The 19,387-nt window shown below is 39.8% G+C and overlaps 2 protein-coding genes across 2 annotated transcripts in view; both read left to right on the forward strand.

Annotated features, from left to right (window-relative positions):
* The window catches only part of ZUFSP (zinc finger with UFM1 specific peptidase domain), an 18,750-nt gene extending 5,252 nt beyond the window's left edge, over positions 1–13,498 (forward strand). Inside the window, exons 3-9 of the mRNA XM_018563644.1 lie at positions 817–935; positions 2,450–2,618; positions 3,490–3,678; positions 5,031–5,199; positions 6,750–6,904; positions 11,288–11,508; positions 13,364–13,498. Of these exons, the coding sequence (XP_018419146.1) occupies positions 817–935; positions 2,450–2,618; positions 3,490–3,678; positions 5,031–5,199; positions 6,750–6,904; positions 11,288–11,508; positions 13,364–13,411 (1,070 nt within the window). The 3' untranslated portion in view covers positions 13,412–13,498. The remainder of the gene's footprint in view (positions 1–816; positions 936–2,449; positions 2,619–3,489; positions 3,679–5,030; positions 5,200–6,749; positions 6,905–11,287; positions 11,509–13,363) is intronic.
* A 4,160-nt stretch (positions 13,499–17,658) lies between these two features.
* Positions 17,659–19,387, forward strand: part of LOC108792882 (amine sulfotransferase-like) — an 8,525-nt gene continuing 6,796 nt past the window's right edge. The window contains exon 1 of the mRNA XM_018563767.1: positions 17,659–17,848. Within this exon, the coding sequence (XP_018419269.1) occupies positions 17,689–17,848 (160 nt within the window). The 5' untranslated portion in view covers positions 17,659–17,688. The remainder of the gene's footprint in view (positions 17,849–19,387) is intronic.

Raw genomic sequence — 19,387 nt, forward strand, 5'->3', positions numbered from 1 at the left:
ATAAATTACTAGGGATGTTCAGATACCAAGTACTGTATTTTTCCAAGACCAGACTATAGAAAAGCTCAAAGTTGGGAGGCAGCTGTCATTTTTAATGAGCATTGGCCTACGGGGCTCCTAGGATTTGTGCATCCCTGTTTTAATCTATGATTTGTGATATATATTTACACCAATACCATTTTTTTCAGACTAAGTACAAGTACTGATACCTTCCCAGGTACTCACAGATACAAGTACTGATACATTTTTGTTATGTTTTTTTAGAGTTTTTCTAAAACAATACAGAGTAATGATTTCAGAATAGTGGAGGAGCGACAGGGCCCAATCGCAGCTGCAACTGCTGCGACCCTGGTTGTTCTTGCGAAAATGCCAATATCGACACTAGTATCTGAACATCCTTAATCTTTACCCTGTTGTATTTATTGGTACTATAGAACACCTCCCTCCAGATAAAGCAACTATAGAGAAACACATTGAGAAAAAAAAACCCATTGGCGCTACCCATTTTTTGAAGCATAAAGTTCCCATGGGATGGGATCACTGCTATAATACAAGACAAATGTGAATCAACTTTAGCACCCTCTGCATAACAGACAATATGGTTTAAAGGAGGATATTTACTCCATGCACAAAGGGTGTTTTATTAATATGGATTAATAAATGTTATGTTTTGATATGTAAAGATATGTTTTGCTGTGTACTGTGAAAAGCACATTTCACTTAATACTTTATTGTATACAATACTGGAAGCACTACAAGCTGCAGTGCTTGATTCTACTTTTTAATGTAGTTTTACTAATTGTTTTTTTTTTCTAGCTTCTGCTGATAAAGTTTCCAGAGATTTTATGCTGGCCAGACAGCTACAGGCTGATGAAGACAAAAAAAGAAGAGCGGAAGAGTCTGAGAAAGAGAAGGAGGAATTTAGGAAATTACAGGTACTAACATGTTACCTTGAAGTGAACCAGTGCACAGATCATGCACAATAAAATACTCAGTATTTCTGAACAAGCAGTAAAAACACTTTAAAGTGAACCCTCATTGTGTGTGTGTGTGTGTGTGTGTGTGTGTGTGTGTGTGTGTGTGTATAATATATATATATAGACAAAATGTCAAAAAAGACAATACCATACTACATTTATATTGCATTATATATCTAGATATATCTATAGATTTATAATCTATATTGTGGAGCAAATTAAATGTAATGTTGACAACTCAGTGAAATCTTTTTTTCTGGTAGAGCAGATCCTGATGGGCTGTCAGCTCTCTACTATACACACACAGTATGTGTTCCCAAGCTGTTCAAAACCCACTGAAACCTGACTTCAGAGTCTTTGTTGTGATCTTTGAGAATGAAAAAAACTTTTACAATAAATCCATTTTTGGGAGAGGGGTTTTAATTGATTTTAGCTTTATTTAATGTATTTTTCCACCCGTTATTGCTATCATATGTGGGGGGCTAACAAACCCCTTATGTGATAGCACAATGGAGGTGACAGGTTATCTTTAAGGAGTTATTAGAGACCCGTAATGTCGCCTTTGCAGTCCAATATAGCTAATCAAGCACAGATTATTCTTGATTAGCTTCATCCTGGCCACAGCAGCCAGGGAATGACAGCTCTGAAACCGGAAGTGGCTTCCATTGCTTCCAGCTTTATTCGGTGCAGAGACAATTGGCAAACACTTGTCTCCTGCTCTTCCCGCTGACACCCGCCATGCTAGTCCTGTGCCCACAGGAGGCAGGGGGGAGAGAACCGGGCAGCGGCTTGATGCGGGACTCCTAGAAGACATTGGGTGGCTTTACAGCTAGCAGGAAGCCGGAGTTCACTGAAGAAATGCTGGCAGGGACGTTAAAGGGTGAAAATGATCATGGGGGGAAAAAAAAAGGTTTCTAAAGCAGCAACAGAGTTAAAGGTCTGGAACCATGTGGTGCCTCCACGTACCTGAGTTACTACCCTCTCATTAAGAAAATTGTTAAGCCCCATCCTTTTTAACTGTCAAATGTTTGGGCATCTAGTGCCCGTCAAATTCTGGCATTTGACAGTTGAATGACGTAGATTGGTCCTTAGCATTGTCCAATCAGCAGGGCAGGGAGATGACACCACTGTATCCCTTAAAGCTAACCGAGAAAGTGGTGTCATCCTCTTGGCTGTGCTGTATGGCAATAGTGTATAAAAAGTGTCTGGACAGGTTTACAAATCTTTAGGCAAAAAAGACACCCTTGTTCATTCTAACTTTGTATTTAGCTGTTTATCTGAAGTTCAGCTTCAACAGTGACAAGTTCTCACATGTCTGAAAACACACTATAGTTTCTCTTCTAAAGCCAGTGATGTTTGTGTGTTTTTAATTCAGAATAACTAACAGAATAGCGGACTCTGCCACATGTCTTAACATTGTAAAACTACAAGTATTGTTGGGATTTCTAATGTGTTGCCTTACCTCTATTCAGAGACAGTTTGGGTTAGACAATTCTGGAGGCTATCGTCAACAATCCGTGCAGAGTCTAGAAAGGGCTGTTGCAAGGGGACGGCTACAGCCTATGGAATTTCACCTACAGAAAGCTCAGATAATGGAGTCTATAGCTACTGGATTAGATGATGGAAAAACTAAAACATCAGGTTAGAGGTTTTACTTTTAGTTTTTTATTTTGAGAAGACTTTATATCAAACACTACACAATTCCTGTCGGCAGCATACAAATACAAGTTTGGATGGCTTGCATTCTGGTCCATAGTCCTGTGGGGATTGTTGTGTTCCTCCACTACTAAATGCAGTAAACTGTGAGGGAATATACATAGTATTTTTTTACATTTAGGTTTTTATTTAGATGTCAATAAAACTTGGTACATAGTGGGATTTCAAGGTATCCATGCAAAGACAGTATGTGTGCATTCAACAGCACAAAAGTTATAGATTTATTATTATTTGTCCAAGGGGCCATTGGCATCAAGCTGGAAAGTGATAGGAAATCCAGCATTTTACAGTTGTCACTAGAAAAGGGGGTGAAGGTAAATCTTCCAATTTGTTCCGATGAAGTCTATCTAGGAGGGGAATTCCCTCCACTTTGTAGATTTTTCTTTTTTCTTTTTTTTTTTCCTGTTACGTTGCTGGCACAGGAAGTGAAGGGAAATCTGCTCAACAAAACAGACAGGAAAAAAATGATGGTGTTTTAGCTGTTTCCCACTATACCAAAAAATAAATAAAATCCTAATATATCCAAAAAGAGTTTTTGGTTATAAAGACACTTTAAATCTAATACCCATGCCTTACCCTTCTTATATTTGAATTCTCTCCAAATGAAAAGGTGATTACCGAATGCATCTGCTGAGCCATATCTGTTTTGTATTGCTTTGTAGAATAAAATTAGGATTTCCAAAACAAACGCAGCTGAACTGCACAATATACACACACACCATCCTTCGGGTCAGATCATGTAACTTGTAGGACTGGTCATTTATCTGATAGCTTTATATGGTTTCTACTTTTGTAGGTGTTCTGGATGCTTTACGCCAATATTATAACAGCGCTGCTCCTGAGGTCAATCGTGTCTGGCTCTGTTCTCCATTGGACCACTTCAGTAATGCTGCAGGAGACAATGGATGGGGCTGTGGTTTCCGAAATTTGCAAATGCTTCTTTCTTCTGTATTGGCGAGTGACTCCTACAGAAACTGTGCACAAGGTATTATTCATAGAATATACATAACATCCTGGTTTACTCTTTTATACATACAGTGCCTCCCGAACGTATTCATCCGACGTTGGTGTTCCTATATATTTTTCATGAAAGGCTTCCTTGAACAATTCATTAATTTTCTTTATTAAATGCATTGCAACCTGAAATTAAAATACATTTATTGGGGTTTGTACCATATAGTGGAAAAAAAAGAAATAATGTCACCAGCACACCATTTTTGTAAATCAATGATCCATTTTAATGGCACATTGCCATCCAACACAATCGCTTTTCGGTGCCGCAAGGGGTCCCCTTCATCAGGCTCAGAATGACACATAAGTAACAGATACATCGACCTTAAATAGACATCACACAGTGAGAATAAAAATAAACCACTCCCATAGGAAAAATGACACCACTCGCTTTGTCTCCTGTGACAGCGTGTCAGAGAGGAGAGCGAGATACAATCAGTGATCGATGAGTGCTTGTAGATAATTGAGGACATGGTATGTTTACTATATCCTCAATTCTGAATGAATGGGAAGTGATCTACAACACCTCCTGTTCATTCATAATTGTAGTTATAGTAAACATACCATGCCCTCAAGTTATGAATGCTCTTGATCAGGAATGCTGATTCCTGTTCATTGATAACAGGGGCTGCAGAAAAGGAGATTGAGGACTTTGTGTCCTCAATCTCTTTTTCTATTTTAACAGGGAAATATCGGGGTCTGTTTAGACCCCCAATATTTCCCTAAAAGTAAAGTAAGAAATACAAATAATTAATAAAAAATGAATAAATATAAAAAAAATAAAAGTTTATAAAAAAAAATACAATTTAAAAAAAATATAAAAAACATTTTCGGTTTTGGCCTGACATTTTCTTTAGTTTTTTTTTTGACATTTCCATTTCGGTGCAACTCTAATGCTTTCATTTCATTTCTTTTTGCTGCTTTTCCTGCTCTGTCTGTTTTATAATTTCCCATTTTTACACAAGATAACTTTAATACATAATTTTTCTTGGATCACAAGGAAGACCCTACTGTTCTAGACAGTTGTTATTTTTACTTATTATTATTATTGCTGTACTCCTTTTGTGCTATCGGAATCATTATTCTGTAGACTTAGCTTTGTGTCTTGTGCATTTTTATTGTTGGTTTAATAATAAAACTGATTTGAAAGAAGAAGAAAAAACTACAGAGCAAAAAATGTTTCCGATGGAATGATTTGAGGATGAGCACAAGTAAAATCAATACTATTCAGATGTTACTTTTTAGGAGTTATTCCAAATTACAGCTTATTATTAACTTAAGCATTTCCCTTTTATTGTCATGAAATTGCATTTTTAATCTTTTAAGGTTGCAGGTATATCCCCTGTATTCCCAAAATTCAAGCTTTGATAGAGAATGCCTGGAAGGAAGGATTTGATCCACAGGGTGCATCTCACTTCAGGGGAAAATTACAGGGTACAAGGGCCTGGATTGGAGCATGTGAAATATATTGCCTTCTGACGTCTATGAATTTAAAGTAAGTTTTACTAGTGTGTAAAATAAAAACAAATGAAAGTCAAGCACCAGCCAATACCACCTTTCTTGAATTCCTGTCCAAGAGACTGCTAACCTTGCTTTGGGTTAGAATACAAACTTAGAAGAGAACTATGGTGTAAGTGTTTTTCCCCATAGTTCTCTTTAGGGTCATGGGAGGACATATACTAACGTCCTGCCGTGACCCAAAGCTCAGTATAAAGCGGGCTATTGCCCGCGATATACTGAGAGTGCCGCAGCCGGGATTGATCCCAACAATACTGTCGAGATCCTCCCAGCTGCGTCAGTGACAAGGAACTCTGCCTATCTAGAGGCAGAGCCAGCTGTACCTGCCCCTCCCCCGTTCGTTCCGCCATTCAGCGCTGGAGGATCGGAGAGTGGATGGCAGAATCCCTGCGGGTAGTGATGAATAACATTCGCCTCTCTCTGCAGGGAGACGATCGGGAGGTGAGCGGATCGGTGCATGTTTCTGCTCACTTCCCGATCAATAGAGCTGACCTGTGACAGCTTCTTTTGTCACAGGTCGGCTCTAACCATGAGGATGAGTGGAAATCACTCACCTCATAGTTCTCCTTTTAAGGAACTCTTTGGAGAATTTATAGATGCCCACAGAATTGTTTTAATGGATGAGCCCTAATGGCTTATACTGTAAACGCATGCTTTTCTCTCAATTGTTGGGAATGCAGATGCAGTTTGGGAGGTTATTAGAAGCAGTACAAAAGGAAGTCAGTACTGCCTGTGAAGAAACTCAGATCTTAGAAGCATCTCAAACTTCGCTCAAAAGCAAGCTCAATGCACCTAAAAACAAGCTGCTTTTGCCCATCTACACAAGCCCAAACTGATATTATACAATTGTTTACATATATCTGAAAACATAGTTCAATTCTAGAAGTTAGCTACATTAACATGCTCGCACAGTAAGCACAAAAGGTTTCTTTTGTTGCCTCACAAATTCTGCATTCCGGGAATCTATGCTGAGTTATGTAATAGAATTTGTTGTCAGATTTGCACCTATTCCCATGCTCTCCCTTTCTGTATTCTGATTTATTCTCCTCTTCCTTCAGCCCTTCCTCTCATTCCTCTCTTGCTTTCAGCCCATGGTTGCCTGGAGTCAAATGGGTGAGTGTGGGTTGGTGTTGTGCCTGCTAGGTAATCAGGAGGATGCTTTTTGCTCGTTTGCCACTGACTGGTATTAGGAAATGAAGGCAGTCCCCATGCAGCAGAATGGGGCATACTGCTTTTAGAAAAATACATGCAGTACAAGGCACAGCAACAAAAAACTCAAACCAGCATTGCGCTATATCATCCAATTCACAGTGAGTACAAGAACATTCACAAAAATGCTTCAAAAATTCATGCCAGCTTAAGGAAAAACACATGTGTGTGTGTTTATAGGAACCCCTTTTATGAATAGAGCGTATTCATGTAACAGCATATATGAGGACTCCACAGAGGCGTTTTATATGCGACGTGTAATGTTCTCCGTGAAATGTCCAATGTCGGTCATATCTGCCTGTCTTCTATTTTGCACAGGTGTCGGATTCTTGATTTTCACAAGCCAAGCAGTTCATCAGGAACACATCCTCTCTTGTTTGAATGGGTTCAAAATTACTATTCATCTGATGCTGGTCATACTGCAGGCAAAGTCATGTGCTCCACCAAACCTGCCATTTATTTACAGCACCAAGGTATTGTGCAATTTCATAGCTGATTGGCTTCTGAACTTGTTGAGTTGTTTTATTTTTAACCTAAAGCCCCACACTTCTGTCTAAAGGTGCCCATACACTGTACGATTATCGTACGAGGATCGTGGGAAATGCCGTGATCATACGAGAATCGCAAAGTGTATGGAAGGCGTGTGACCGTTTCTACTGTACGGTCGCACGTCTTCCGCCGAACAAGCAGGCTTGAAAACCCGCCAGGAATCGTACGATTCTCGGCGGGTTAGTGGCCTGCTTGTTCGACAACTGCCGAACAGGCCGGTGTGCGCGTTTGCAGTCATCGGAAGCCCGCCCCTCATTGCAGTCATCGCAAGCATGATCTGCCTGTCCAAGATGGGCAGATCGTACAAGCTTTTAATTAGCTTACAACCATCGCAAGACAAAAGTCTTGCGATGGTTGTAAGGTGTATGGGCACTTTTTAGGGTGGCACCACTCGATGTTATGGACTTATGCAGCCACACCAGGACCGCAGCATTGTCACGCTGTGGAGATGGCAGTGTTCGATGCACCTGCAGATATAGATGGACTTGACTGACAAATTAACTACTTGCCGTCCAGAGAAATTGTTTTATATTTGCACACACGATAAAAATCAGAATTGTTGGTTAGAAAACAGCTTAAAACCCACAAGAAAGTATTTTGGGGGGGGGGTAAAAGATGGAGTCACATTGGGTAAATTACTACCAAACATGTCATTCCTTAAAATTTGCGGGCGGCCAGAAAATCTACAATACCTAAAATTTCCTGTAGGCGACGCTTTAAAAGCTTTTACCACTCATCCGTTTTAGTTTTAACTGTGTTCCGTTTTAATTTAGGGACCTGGACATAGGTGGTAATTGGATGTGAACGGACGCACATTCGTTTAGATTCAGCTGCCCATAGACTATAGCTGGCCATACACCTTACAGCCATCGCACGACTTTCGTTGTGCGATGGTTGTAAGGTAATTAAAATCTCGTAGGATCTGCCGATCTTGGACAGGCAGATCCTACTTGCGATCATCGCAAGCCCTCCCCGCTGATTGCAGTGCTGAGCGGGCAGTGTGCAAGACCGGCCTTGCACACCGGCCCGTTCGGCATTTGTCTTCCGAGCACGCCACTAACCCGCCGAAAATCTTGCGATTTTCGGCGGGTTAGTGACGTGCTCGGAAGACAAAAGACATGCGACCGTACAGTAGAAATGGTCGCACGCCTTCCATACACCTGCCGATTATCGTACGATCGCGGGATCACCCGCGATTATCGTACGATAATCGGCAGGTGTATGGGCAACTTTACATTGGGCTTCTGATCAGATCTGCCTGAAAAAGTGACAGGTGTCCTTGATCAGACCACTTGCCTAAAAGAGACTTGCATTGATTAGTCTCAACCCTCTTTCTGCCTATTTGATGGACAGCCTGGTCTGTTAAGTAAAAAATAACAGACTTAAGGTGCCCATACGCCTTACGATTATCGTAAGATTTTCGTATGCGATCGACTTTTCGTCTGATAATCGTATGTGTGCATTGCAGTGTCCGACCGACATTACTGTACAATCGTACGACTTTTGACGGCCAAGCATGTTTGAAAACTTTGCTCGATCATACGATTGTCGTAAGGTTGCTGGCGTTTCCGTCCGTCAAGTCGTACGATCTACACTGCGCTTGCACTAACAAAAATAAGGCAAATCAATTACCGCATTTCGTCCAGGTGCTTTTCGTTAATTACGGCTAAATTAATCCTGCGATCATCGGGGCAGGATGGGGCCGTCGCACGACGTTTCGATCATTGGACGAAAAGTTTCATCCAATAATCGTAAGGTGTATGGCCACCTTTACTGGCCAGATCACCAAGTGACAATAAAGGGAAAAAGCATGAATAAAGAAAACTAATGCAGCCACCACATCTAAGCATTAGTAAGCTGCAATATATTGCATTCTTGCTTTTAGGGGTTTGATACGTTTTAATTTATAGTACAAGATCATTCATTTTGGGGGGGTTTTTTTTAGGTAGTATCAGATTTAGAAACTAGTAGTGTAGGTCAGGAGTGGACAAATTCCAGGTCACATCTTGGCTAAAGTGAAGCAGGCACCTCAGCCTTTGCTATCAACATTTCTAGATCTCTAGGCTACAACACTCTTGCAGGCACAATTTTTCTTTTCTTAGTTGTACTTTATTTCTAGTCATTTTTATTTTAGTTATTGCCCACATTTTCTTTAGAGAAAGCAAACAGCATGTATTAACCCCTTCATGACTGAGCTAGTTTTCAGTTTCTGTTCATAAATGACTGACACGCTTTTTACATTGTTGCTGTGTGATTCTTCCATGGCAGTAATATACTTTCTTACAAAGTGCACCCACACATATTATATATTGTTTTTTAGAGAACAGATAGGGCTATATAATTATATCAAACATGTGTACCTAACGCCTCACTTAGTTCGAATAAAATATAAAAAAATGAGGAAAAAAACGTAAAGAAAACACTTTTTTGATTATTATTTTTTATAGAATTTTTTTATAATAATTATAGTATAAAATATATATATATATATATATTTGTATTTTCCTAATTTGTAAAAAAAAAAAATTTAAAAAAAAAAACGTTTTTTTTCTTGTCCGTTACTATGACTGCTTGATAAATTAACTTTTTTAAATTTTTGGTTATTAGGCTGCTCCAAACTTAGGAACAGCTAATAATAACCTTAGAGACTGATCCTGACAGCACGCATAAAGGTCTTTGATCCTGCTCAGACGATCAGAAGTGATACATTTCAGGCAAAGAGATACATTGCAATATCCCTGTACCTGAAATGTATCATAAACATATCAGTCATGGTCATTCCAGCAGCCTCTCCCTGACTGATCATGCTGTTGTAAGAAGTGCGCCTGAAATCTTTTCACTGATTATGATTCTTGGTAAAAAAAAAAAAAACAACCAACTCCAGTGCTCTATAATGGAATAGATATAGAATAGACGCCCACCTTATCATAAGCATCTTCAAACACACACTTGTAGTGCAGAGGAAGAGGGAGGGGGTGTATCTGACCAGGTCTGTTTGATTAAGGAGTGCACTGGGCAGCATGGACAAACTCTGGTGCCTGCTGGAATGCACCGTCATCTTTTAGACACCCTAAATAATAGTTGTAACAGGAAAGCGCTTGTTATATTAACAAGGTGCTTGTTAATATAATTTCTCTTTGACTGAATACAATATTTATTTTTGAGACTCAAATTGGTCATTAAAGGTTACGCTAACCTAAACTCAGGAGTTAAATCTTAACAATGTACTTAAAGTGACCTTAAAACCTCAGATTTTTGTCTTCTCATGCTTGGGCAGAACTTCCCTTTTTCAGCTCAGGGCGTCTTCCTGTAGTGCTGGCTCAGATTACAAGCCTATACAAACCTATACACAGACACCATATATCCATTCCTGAGACAAGGCAGTCTGCTGCAAAACAGAAGTTCTGCAGAGCATGAGAACAGATACAGATTTAAAAGGAAGAGCAGCAAAGAGAAGGGAAACTACCATGGATTACAGTAAGGCACACATTACAGTATTGTTTTATGTTAAAAAATCTGAGGGTTTAATGTCACTTTAAGTCCCTTAACTATTAACAATACTGAACCTAATTTGTGTATCACTCAGCTGTAGATTTTCAATTCGACCTCACCAAGCTCACTCCTGTGATAGACTACAATCTCTTGTTTAGTTTACTGATTTGTATTGAGATTGCAGTACATCACAGGAGTGAGCTTGGAGAAGTGACTACTTTACAACACACACAGGGACCATGGGGAACAAAAGTAGCCACCCTCCAGAAGGAAGGACAGTGTCAGTACAAATTTAGAGATGATTGGAAGATCTACAGCCGAAAGATACACAACATTACTTTTTGTTAATATTTGGGGTATTTGAGTACATTTCTAAGATTTAGCTCCTGAGTTTAGTATAACTTTAAGTGATAAATCTAGGAAAATGAAGACCGTACCAAAGCTCACACCTTCAACATTAGGTTGCCCTTCAAGATTAGATAAGTATATGTTTTGTTCCACAGGCTCAATGTCATTAAAAACATAGGATACAACAATAGCATGTGCTAAAGGTTGGATGCCTGAAGGTCGGACATATTTTGTGTTTAGCCAGCTCTGTCCTTATTAGAAAATATTTGTAAGGGTTACCAACTTACCGTGTTTCCCCGAAAATAAGACAGTGTCTTATTTATTTTTTTTGCACGAAATAAGACACTAGGTCTTATTTTCGGGGGATGTCTCACCTGGCTGGGGGAGGACCATTAGCATACATGAATTCAACCCTTTTTTTTTCTTCCTTTTAAACTACCGTTTAACTACCGCATTTATCAATACAGGTCACAGCCGCACTATAGTGGGAATTGAGGAGCGAAAGAACAAATCCTACTGTCTTCTAATATTTGACCCTGGACATCCACCGGCCATTTTGCAGAAACTGACCAAACTCAATATAGATAATGCTGCTGTGAAACCCCTCCGTAAACATTTTACAGGCTTGAAACATAAGCAGTATCAGATTGTGGCAGTAGAGGGCGCCCTTTCCCCGGAAGAAAAGGCAGTAAGTAATATCTTATGTACTACTTCAATTGCTGCTAAGGTTTATGTCCACGTTCTATCTGCAACTATCTTAACAGTTTTTTTACCAGCAGAAAATATTCCGCTCAGGTGTGTTAGTCATCTATATTAGGTAGTGCAAGTAACATATAAACTGTAAAGATTCATGTTGGGTAAAATGAGTCTGACTGTTCAGAAAAATTGTTGCTTACATGAAAAAGTTGGTGACCAAAACTTTGCAAAACTTTGGGGTGTTTCTGCGTCCTTTTCCAAGCGGCTGGTTTTGACATACTGTTTTCTGTGATGTCAGTGTTATCCACTTAGTTCTGTATCTATGAGCCACTATACCCTTGGCTGTCCTCCCTCTGATTGGATCTATAATTCAGATGTCAATTATTGGCAAATTCACCTCACCCACCCTGTAAGAGTGGTAATCAACTCTCATGAAAAGGCCCTCCTTGTCTGCAGGGGCTCCAAGGGTGGTATAATCAGTGCTGGTTGGGTACCAGCACTAAGATCAGCACAGCATCTGTTTAGAGTGCTGTTCTGTCTTTGTCTGCTTGTCCGCCTCTAAGCGTTTTGTAATCACAGTCCTTCATTTAGATGCAATGTACCATTCAGAGAAAAATAGGATATGTTTTCCACTCTTAAGGGAGCTCTACCCCAACCCAGTAATTGGCACATCACTGTTGATAAAATATATGTAGGCAACGTTATTTCCATCTTGAAACAGCAAAACGTTTCCAGGCACACTCACCAGTCAGCATGCAAAAAAACCTGTCCAACCGCTAAGGTTAAAAGCAGAGGTTTAGATACATGTTTTCTGCAGAAAATGTGATGTGATTACAAAACTTTTTACTGTTTGAAGCCCTTCCGTGTGCACCTTGCTGTAAAGCTGGTAATGAATTGATGAGTGCGTTTGCCATTTGTTTTGGTTATCTCCATTTTGGTCACATGTCAAAAGTAGAACTAAAGATTAATAGATTTTAAAGAAGAACTCTAGGGAAAAAATGAATTAACCCTAAGGGCCTGTTCACATGAGATCAGGTCCTGATCAGCAGACGTGGAGCTGCTGATGCATTGCGTTTTTGGCTGCGTTTTGGATGCGTTCAATCTCTGGATGCGTTCCAGAGATTGCTGGAGTGGGGCTGTTAGTATGTTAGCTGCAGCGCAGTGCATTTTTGATGAGTTTTTGACGCGTTTGCGTATCCGTTCCGTTTCCGGACCTGACAAAATGTGACATGCAGTATTTTTTCTGTCGTAAGCTGAACGGACTGCGCACGTGAGAACTGGAGCCCATAAAACGCGTAGGGATACATTGGGATGCATTTTGAGTGCAGCAGCGTACGGAGCCGGTCAGCACACAAAACGGACGTCGTGTGAACAGGCCCTAAGAGTTGGGCTACCCCCACACTGCTCATTTGTTTATAAAAAAAAAAGTTATACTCACCTGATCATTCAAGCCGGCTTGCTCTTACATCGGTCCCTAGAGCACATCGCTCCGTCCTCCGCAGCAGTCTAAGAATCCTTGTCATCACATTCTATACAAGTGTTTATACGTGAGAGCGCTGAGGAACATTTCATCTCTGCAGGAGAGGAGACATGCTTCCGAGACCGGCGAAACAGGGAGTCGGCTCTGCTGTTTGGGTATAACTTTTTTTTTTTTTTTTTGGACCAAGACAAAAATGCAGTTAACCCTTGCAGTGCTGAAATAGCCCCACTGGAAGGGTTCATAACATTTTCTTTACTCTCATACAAGATCTTTTTTTGAGTATGAATGTGTTTGTGTGTGGATAGATAGATAATCTTTTTTTTTTAAATTATTTATAGTACAAATTAAATATTTTTCTATTTTTAAGGTGCTTTTACAAATGTCAAAAACCTTCAGAGCTGAAAGGATTCCATGAAGAAAGCTGGAATAATAATAACAACATTTATGTGGATAACAATATATATTTTGGACCATGTACATTGTCTTTATGTGACTGTTGAGCTCTATTTTATATGAACCAATATTTTAATATAGTAAAGCGTGCAATAAATTTTTTATTTGATGTTATCAGTTGTTTGTTGCTTAAACTCATTGAAGATTGTATACCACAGTGTGTGCAAATCTTTTTGTTGATTTCTGCATTTTATTAAACGGCAGTAGCAGTGGACTATTTATTTCACAAAAGATTTACACAAGATTTTAAAAATTTGTAATTGGAAATTTGTGTGAACCTTGCATAAAAACATAATTAAGGCCCCTTGCCATTAGGGACTTTTGTGTCAAACTCCCTAGCTTCAGCTAATCCTTCGGCTCTTTTCGGCCGCCGAAACCCTTCGGTTCAGTCGAACTGAAGGTCTGCAGTATGGGCTATTCACAATAGCCCGTACAGCAGCCGAAGGCCGGCCTTTCTCCCTGCAAATGACAGCGGAGCCAGCTGTAATGACGGATCAGTGTCCCCAAATGACCCGGGGATGCTAAATTGTCATTAAACAATAACTGGGCGAAGCCAGCCGTTCCGCCCAGTTGTTCATTGGCCTGGACCTGCTAGAAGACTCTAGCAGGGGGCGGCCAATATGAAACAGTTGGGCGGAGTTACCTGTCACTGCTAGCTCCGCTCATTTTTTTTTTCTTTCTTTTTAAAAAAAACTTTCTTTTTTTTAATTTTTTTTTTTTTTTTTTACTATTTTCATTGCAATGCAGTGAGGGAGCTGCCGCAGCTTCGGGCTCAAAGTCCTTCTGCACTTCGGCTCAGCTGAAAATGCAGAGCATGTTCAGCTGACCGAAGGCATACGATGTATCGCTGATTTCAGCTGATGTATGGATGAAATCAGCAATACAAGCCTGAAGTGAATAGCCGTACGTTCACTTCGGCTGGGTTATTCACTCTGCTGCCTTTGAATGCCCCCTATTTTGAATGGATTTTTGAGTTCCATGCAAACCTACTGAGAGGCTACTCGTCTGTCATCCAAAACTGGCTTAGTATGTCTGTGGTTTATGGGTATTTCAAGCTCCGTAGTTGCCTGTTATCAATAAACAAGAACACTATAAAACCAGCCAAAACATAATTTACATTGGAGGGTCTGAAAAACAAATGTTGGTATGCAGCTGACACAACAGGTCTTAAGCACTTTATTTTAAATACACTTCTAAGCCAACCCACCCTCGAATTGGCAAATTTGTCAGAATCACAATTTAGAAAGCAGTTGTTGCACCTAACCTGACATATTTTGCATTTGTGCCTTTGAACCATTTTCATACTGTGCAGGCAGCCGAGTGAATGACCGACCTGAAGTGAAGAGAGCCGAACACTGTTCAGCTCTCTTCACTTCACGTTTGACGTTGATTTCAGCCGTACATCGTCTTGCTTCGCATTGGCTTCAGGTCGGCCAAACATGCTGTGCATGTTCGCTGACCCTAAGTGCAGAAGGAGTTCGACTCAGCCGATCCAACATCTGGATCGGCTGAGCCGAACCTCCGGCAGGCTACTCACTGCTGTTCGGCCTATTCTTATAGATGCCGAACAGCAGTGAGTGAATAGCCGAATGCCGCTGAGCAGCATTCGGCTCGGCTGTTCTCTGTCCCTCAGAGGGACCGAGCAGAACAGAAAAATAGTTTTAAAAGTTTTAAAAAAATAAATAGAAAAAGCCAGCTTCGGCTTTCAGCGCGGCTCAGCCGAGCCAATGCATATGCGTTCGGCTCGACTACGTTCGGGATCTGTACGGGCTATACTGAATAGCCCGTACAGCACCCCTATGGTTCTACTGAACGAAGGGGTCCTGGGGCCGAAGCTAGTCGAAGGATCGGCCGAAGCTACGGCTAGATCCTTCGGCAGCTTTGTGAATAGACCTCATAGTGTTTTTAGGTGTGAAGACTTCCCCAAGATACATAGAAGAACTCCTAGAAAGAAATACAGTTTTCCCATTGCATGTGTGCAGTATATGTGTTCCTAAAGATACTGTGTTTCCCCCGAAAATAAGACACTGTCTTCCATCCATTTGAATGGCACCCCAATGCACCTCCCGGCGGACGTGTGTTGAGCACAATGTGGGGTACTTCAATAACTTGCACTGCACCACGGTGGGGAAAAAAAAGGAAGTGCACATGCTACATTTTCTCACTGCAACGCGGTGTTGTGCTGGGCTGTAACAAATGTATGCCGGGAGGCATGAATGGCAATGCAATGCACCTAGTGCACAGTACTGTAAGATTAGTGCAAGGCTCCGGTGTTAATGAATCCTGATACAGTGTTACCAAATGTTGCTCTTAATTTTTATGTGTGGACTTATAACCGAAACCAGTGTGGGAAGGTTGCCCTATATGATATTCCATCTTTAATAAAATAATGCTATTCTTCAACCTTGAAATATTCAGTTTGGAATTTACTGTTTCAGAAACACCATCAAAACCATCCTAATAATGTAAGTAAATGTTCTAGCATGTGTCCAGTTTGCTGGACTTTGTACAGATTACATTGGCTTGTAAATCCCGAATCAACCCTGGAAAACAGTTTGTACTGCCAATACAGCCACAGCACCCAGGTGTAATACTGCTGACTCACTATTTGCAGATGTTTTATTCCTAAGTGGACATGTGTGAATCCAGCAGGGTCACAGCAGTTTGAGCATACGATTTATGCTATTTGTTTTCTCTTCATTATCTACTATTATTGCTTGAAATGTTTTTTTTTTCTTTCAGAATTAATTTTAAGCCATTTGCAAAGTAAGAAATATAGCCATCAAACCTAGAGAATGCACAAAACCATAGAAAACAGTACATGGGAACAACAATTGTTCACAATATATGATGTTAATATTATAATAAGAAATATTCTTCTCATTTTAAGCCATTTGCAAAGTAAGAAATATAGCCATCAAACCTGGAGAAGGCACAAAACCATAGGGTAGAAAAAAGTACATGTGAACAACAATTATTCACAATATATGATGTTAATATTATAATAAGAAATATTCTTCTGTAAAAACCAAACAAGAACCTCTTGATTACATGTCATTATTGAACCATACAAAACATTCTGGGAGGATCTGTCTCGAGGAAAAAATACAGTGGTGCCTTGATCCCACCAGACATGTTGGCCATATAAAAGGCAATAGGGAGGTAAAGAGCATGGGGGAAAACAAGAAACAGAAATTTTCTAGAGAAGATTGAGGGGCTGGAAGCTGTTGTCCAAAGAAAGAGGAACAAGGAACCCCAGAGAGTCATGACTAGAACGGGCTACATAATGAGAGTTTTGAGTTATTTTGGTGACCCTCTTCTTCATCGTTGGGGTATGTGTGATTTTCCAATGTTTTGGGATCACTGCCCTGGCAGCTAATATGAATAATAATAAGACATTTTTGTTGTACAGAGAGAACCTGGGACTATTGATAGGAAGGCAATAATGGAGGAAATTGGGATGTCTGTGCCCATTACCACATTATATGTTGCAAAAATGTGGGATGAGCATTTTTGGATCAGAAAGCACAACCATCACATATGAAGCATGATCCCAGTTTCCCAAAATGACAACATTTAATTTGTTATTGGACATTGAAAGGAGAAGCAGCACAATGATGAGCTAATCTCTATCACTGTGCTTTCTCATCCTATCCGCATTCTTCTTGTCAGTTCAAGAACTGATTGGCTCCTTGCGCTGCTTCTTTCTCTCACACTCCAGCCTTGCTTTACATGGACAAGAGGCGAATAACAGATGCAACTCAGGTACTTACACTGCTTTAATCTAAAAATACATTTTATGATTTATTATTGATATACTGTCTTTTTAAATCTGCCTGGAGTTCAGCTTTAAAAAAAAACGAACCGCAAACACAACGTGCGCTAGTTTTACTTCAAAGGAGACATCAGAGTTAACCAGTCACATGTTTTACCATTTAGTGTGGAATTGGATGATATTATAAACAGCAAAGGTACAGGGTTCAGATTTAATCAAATACTTGGGTGTTTTTTTTGTTTTTTTTTACATGGACAGGCTGGCACCGTAGTTATCCAGGATTTCTATAAATATCACTTTTCTGACCCTTCATACACTATACACTTGTGCTACACGTTGGTGAAGGAAAAAAAACAGAGGGCAGAAGGGTATGGCCTGTTTTAATACTGTGTAATATATGAACATTTACATTGTACATTTTTTGTGTGAAACCATACAATTGTTGAACTTGCAGGTTTAGTACAATGGCACAGGAAGGTCTGGAAGAGGCACTGAATTATTTTGTGTTCAAGCATAAGGGCATTTATTTTCAAACTGACGTCACAACACCTGAAGTCATAGATTCTCTGGAACACATGGAAATAAGAGACAGTGATGTGTTTCTAGTCACATATCCAAAGTCAGGTAATTATTATTATTATTATTAATAACATTGCCTAAATAGCACATGCATCGAAGAGGTGGAACCACTAAGTTTTGGATTAAGTAGAGAAGGGAACTGCGGTTTTTATTGTTCTATGTGTCTCTACTGAAATTTCCCTTACTTCCTGTTTCATTGTCCACACAAGAATGAGGAGAAATATCCCCAGTGAGAACAAAGTGACATAAAACCTGACTAAGGTTCTATCTCTTTCCCACTTTATATAAAACCAATATCCTTGATTGCTGTTCCACTTTTTGCTGATTTTGTTTTGTGGATGTTATTACCTAATATATTATCGGTGAGCGGATTAAGACATAATGGAAATTTAGACAAAGAAAAGCTGTGTATAAGAAGCAAAACAGGCCTTACATGTGATGCTAAACTCTGTTTTTGGAAGAACCAAAGATTACCAGGTTTTAAGTACTTTGCATTTGTGATCATATCCTTGAATTCCTTCATGACCAATGGTCATTGAAACCCAAATGCCTAGGCCAAATATAGCAGCATCAGCATACATTGGTTAACTTGTCAACACCTCTGTAACTAATTTGTCAAACTAAATTTTTGTTTATATTATTTAATATGAATATGTAAAATAAATATTATTTATATTTTTTAAGGACATATAAGGCTTTTATTTGGCACACTGTGTTAATACATCTCCTACTAAGGTTTTTTTTATAAGCTGACAAATGAGTGAAGAAAATATTTTAAAAATGCATTTTGTTCTCATTAGTAATTAAGATATATATTTTTTTGCTTGTTTAATTGTTTTTTGTTTTGTTTTTTTTACTGTATTTTTATTTCAGCTTCAGCTGCCATTGTACCATTCTCTGTGTATGGTATATTGACAGCTCAACCAACCAGTTGGTATTGTCAACAAACCCATGTCATCACCAGCTGTCAAGCTGATCACACAATCAGGAACCAATCGCATAGGAGAGCTGCAGATTCCTCCTGATGCTCTACTCCTTTTGTCAACCCTATATGTGTACATGCATAGGATAGATTAGAGAGTGATTCTTCATTTTGTTTTCACTTTTTTCTTTATAGGTCAGAGGAGACCTGATCCAGCACCCCCATGTACATATTCATCAAAAGATCACTGATAATAGTTTTCCATTGTTTGCTGTTATCAACAGCAACAGATAACAATTGCAATGATCTGTTGCTGTAAGGGTAGCCTGATCCAGCTCTGTCCCCATCTAAACATGTATACTTGAGTGATAGTAAGTACTGATGACATCAGATGTGAGGACACAGCATTTCCCCTTTAACCCTTTCGCTGCCAAGGACGTATGGCATACGGACCTACAAAAGTGCTTCCAGCTGGCCAGGTCAGTATGCCATACGGACCTGGCATGTACAGTTCTACTATAAGCTGATGGTTGCTTTAGCGACCATCAGCTTATAGTATAACTGTTCAGCAGACTGTCCCCTTTAAATTAATAGCTGTCATCAGCGGCTCAGAAGCCGCTGATGACCGCTATTATCAAAAATACCGGGCGCACACCCCCCCC

This window comes from Nanorana parkeri, unplaced genomic scaffold (assembly GCF_000935625.1).
Source record: "Nanorana parkeri isolate BGI_ZX_2015 unplaced genomic scaffold, ASM93562v1 scaffold22, whole genome shotgun sequence".
Classification (NCBI taxonomy): domain Eukaryota; kingdom Metazoa; phylum Chordata; class Amphibia; order Anura; family Dicroglossidae; genus Nanorana; species Nanorana parkeri.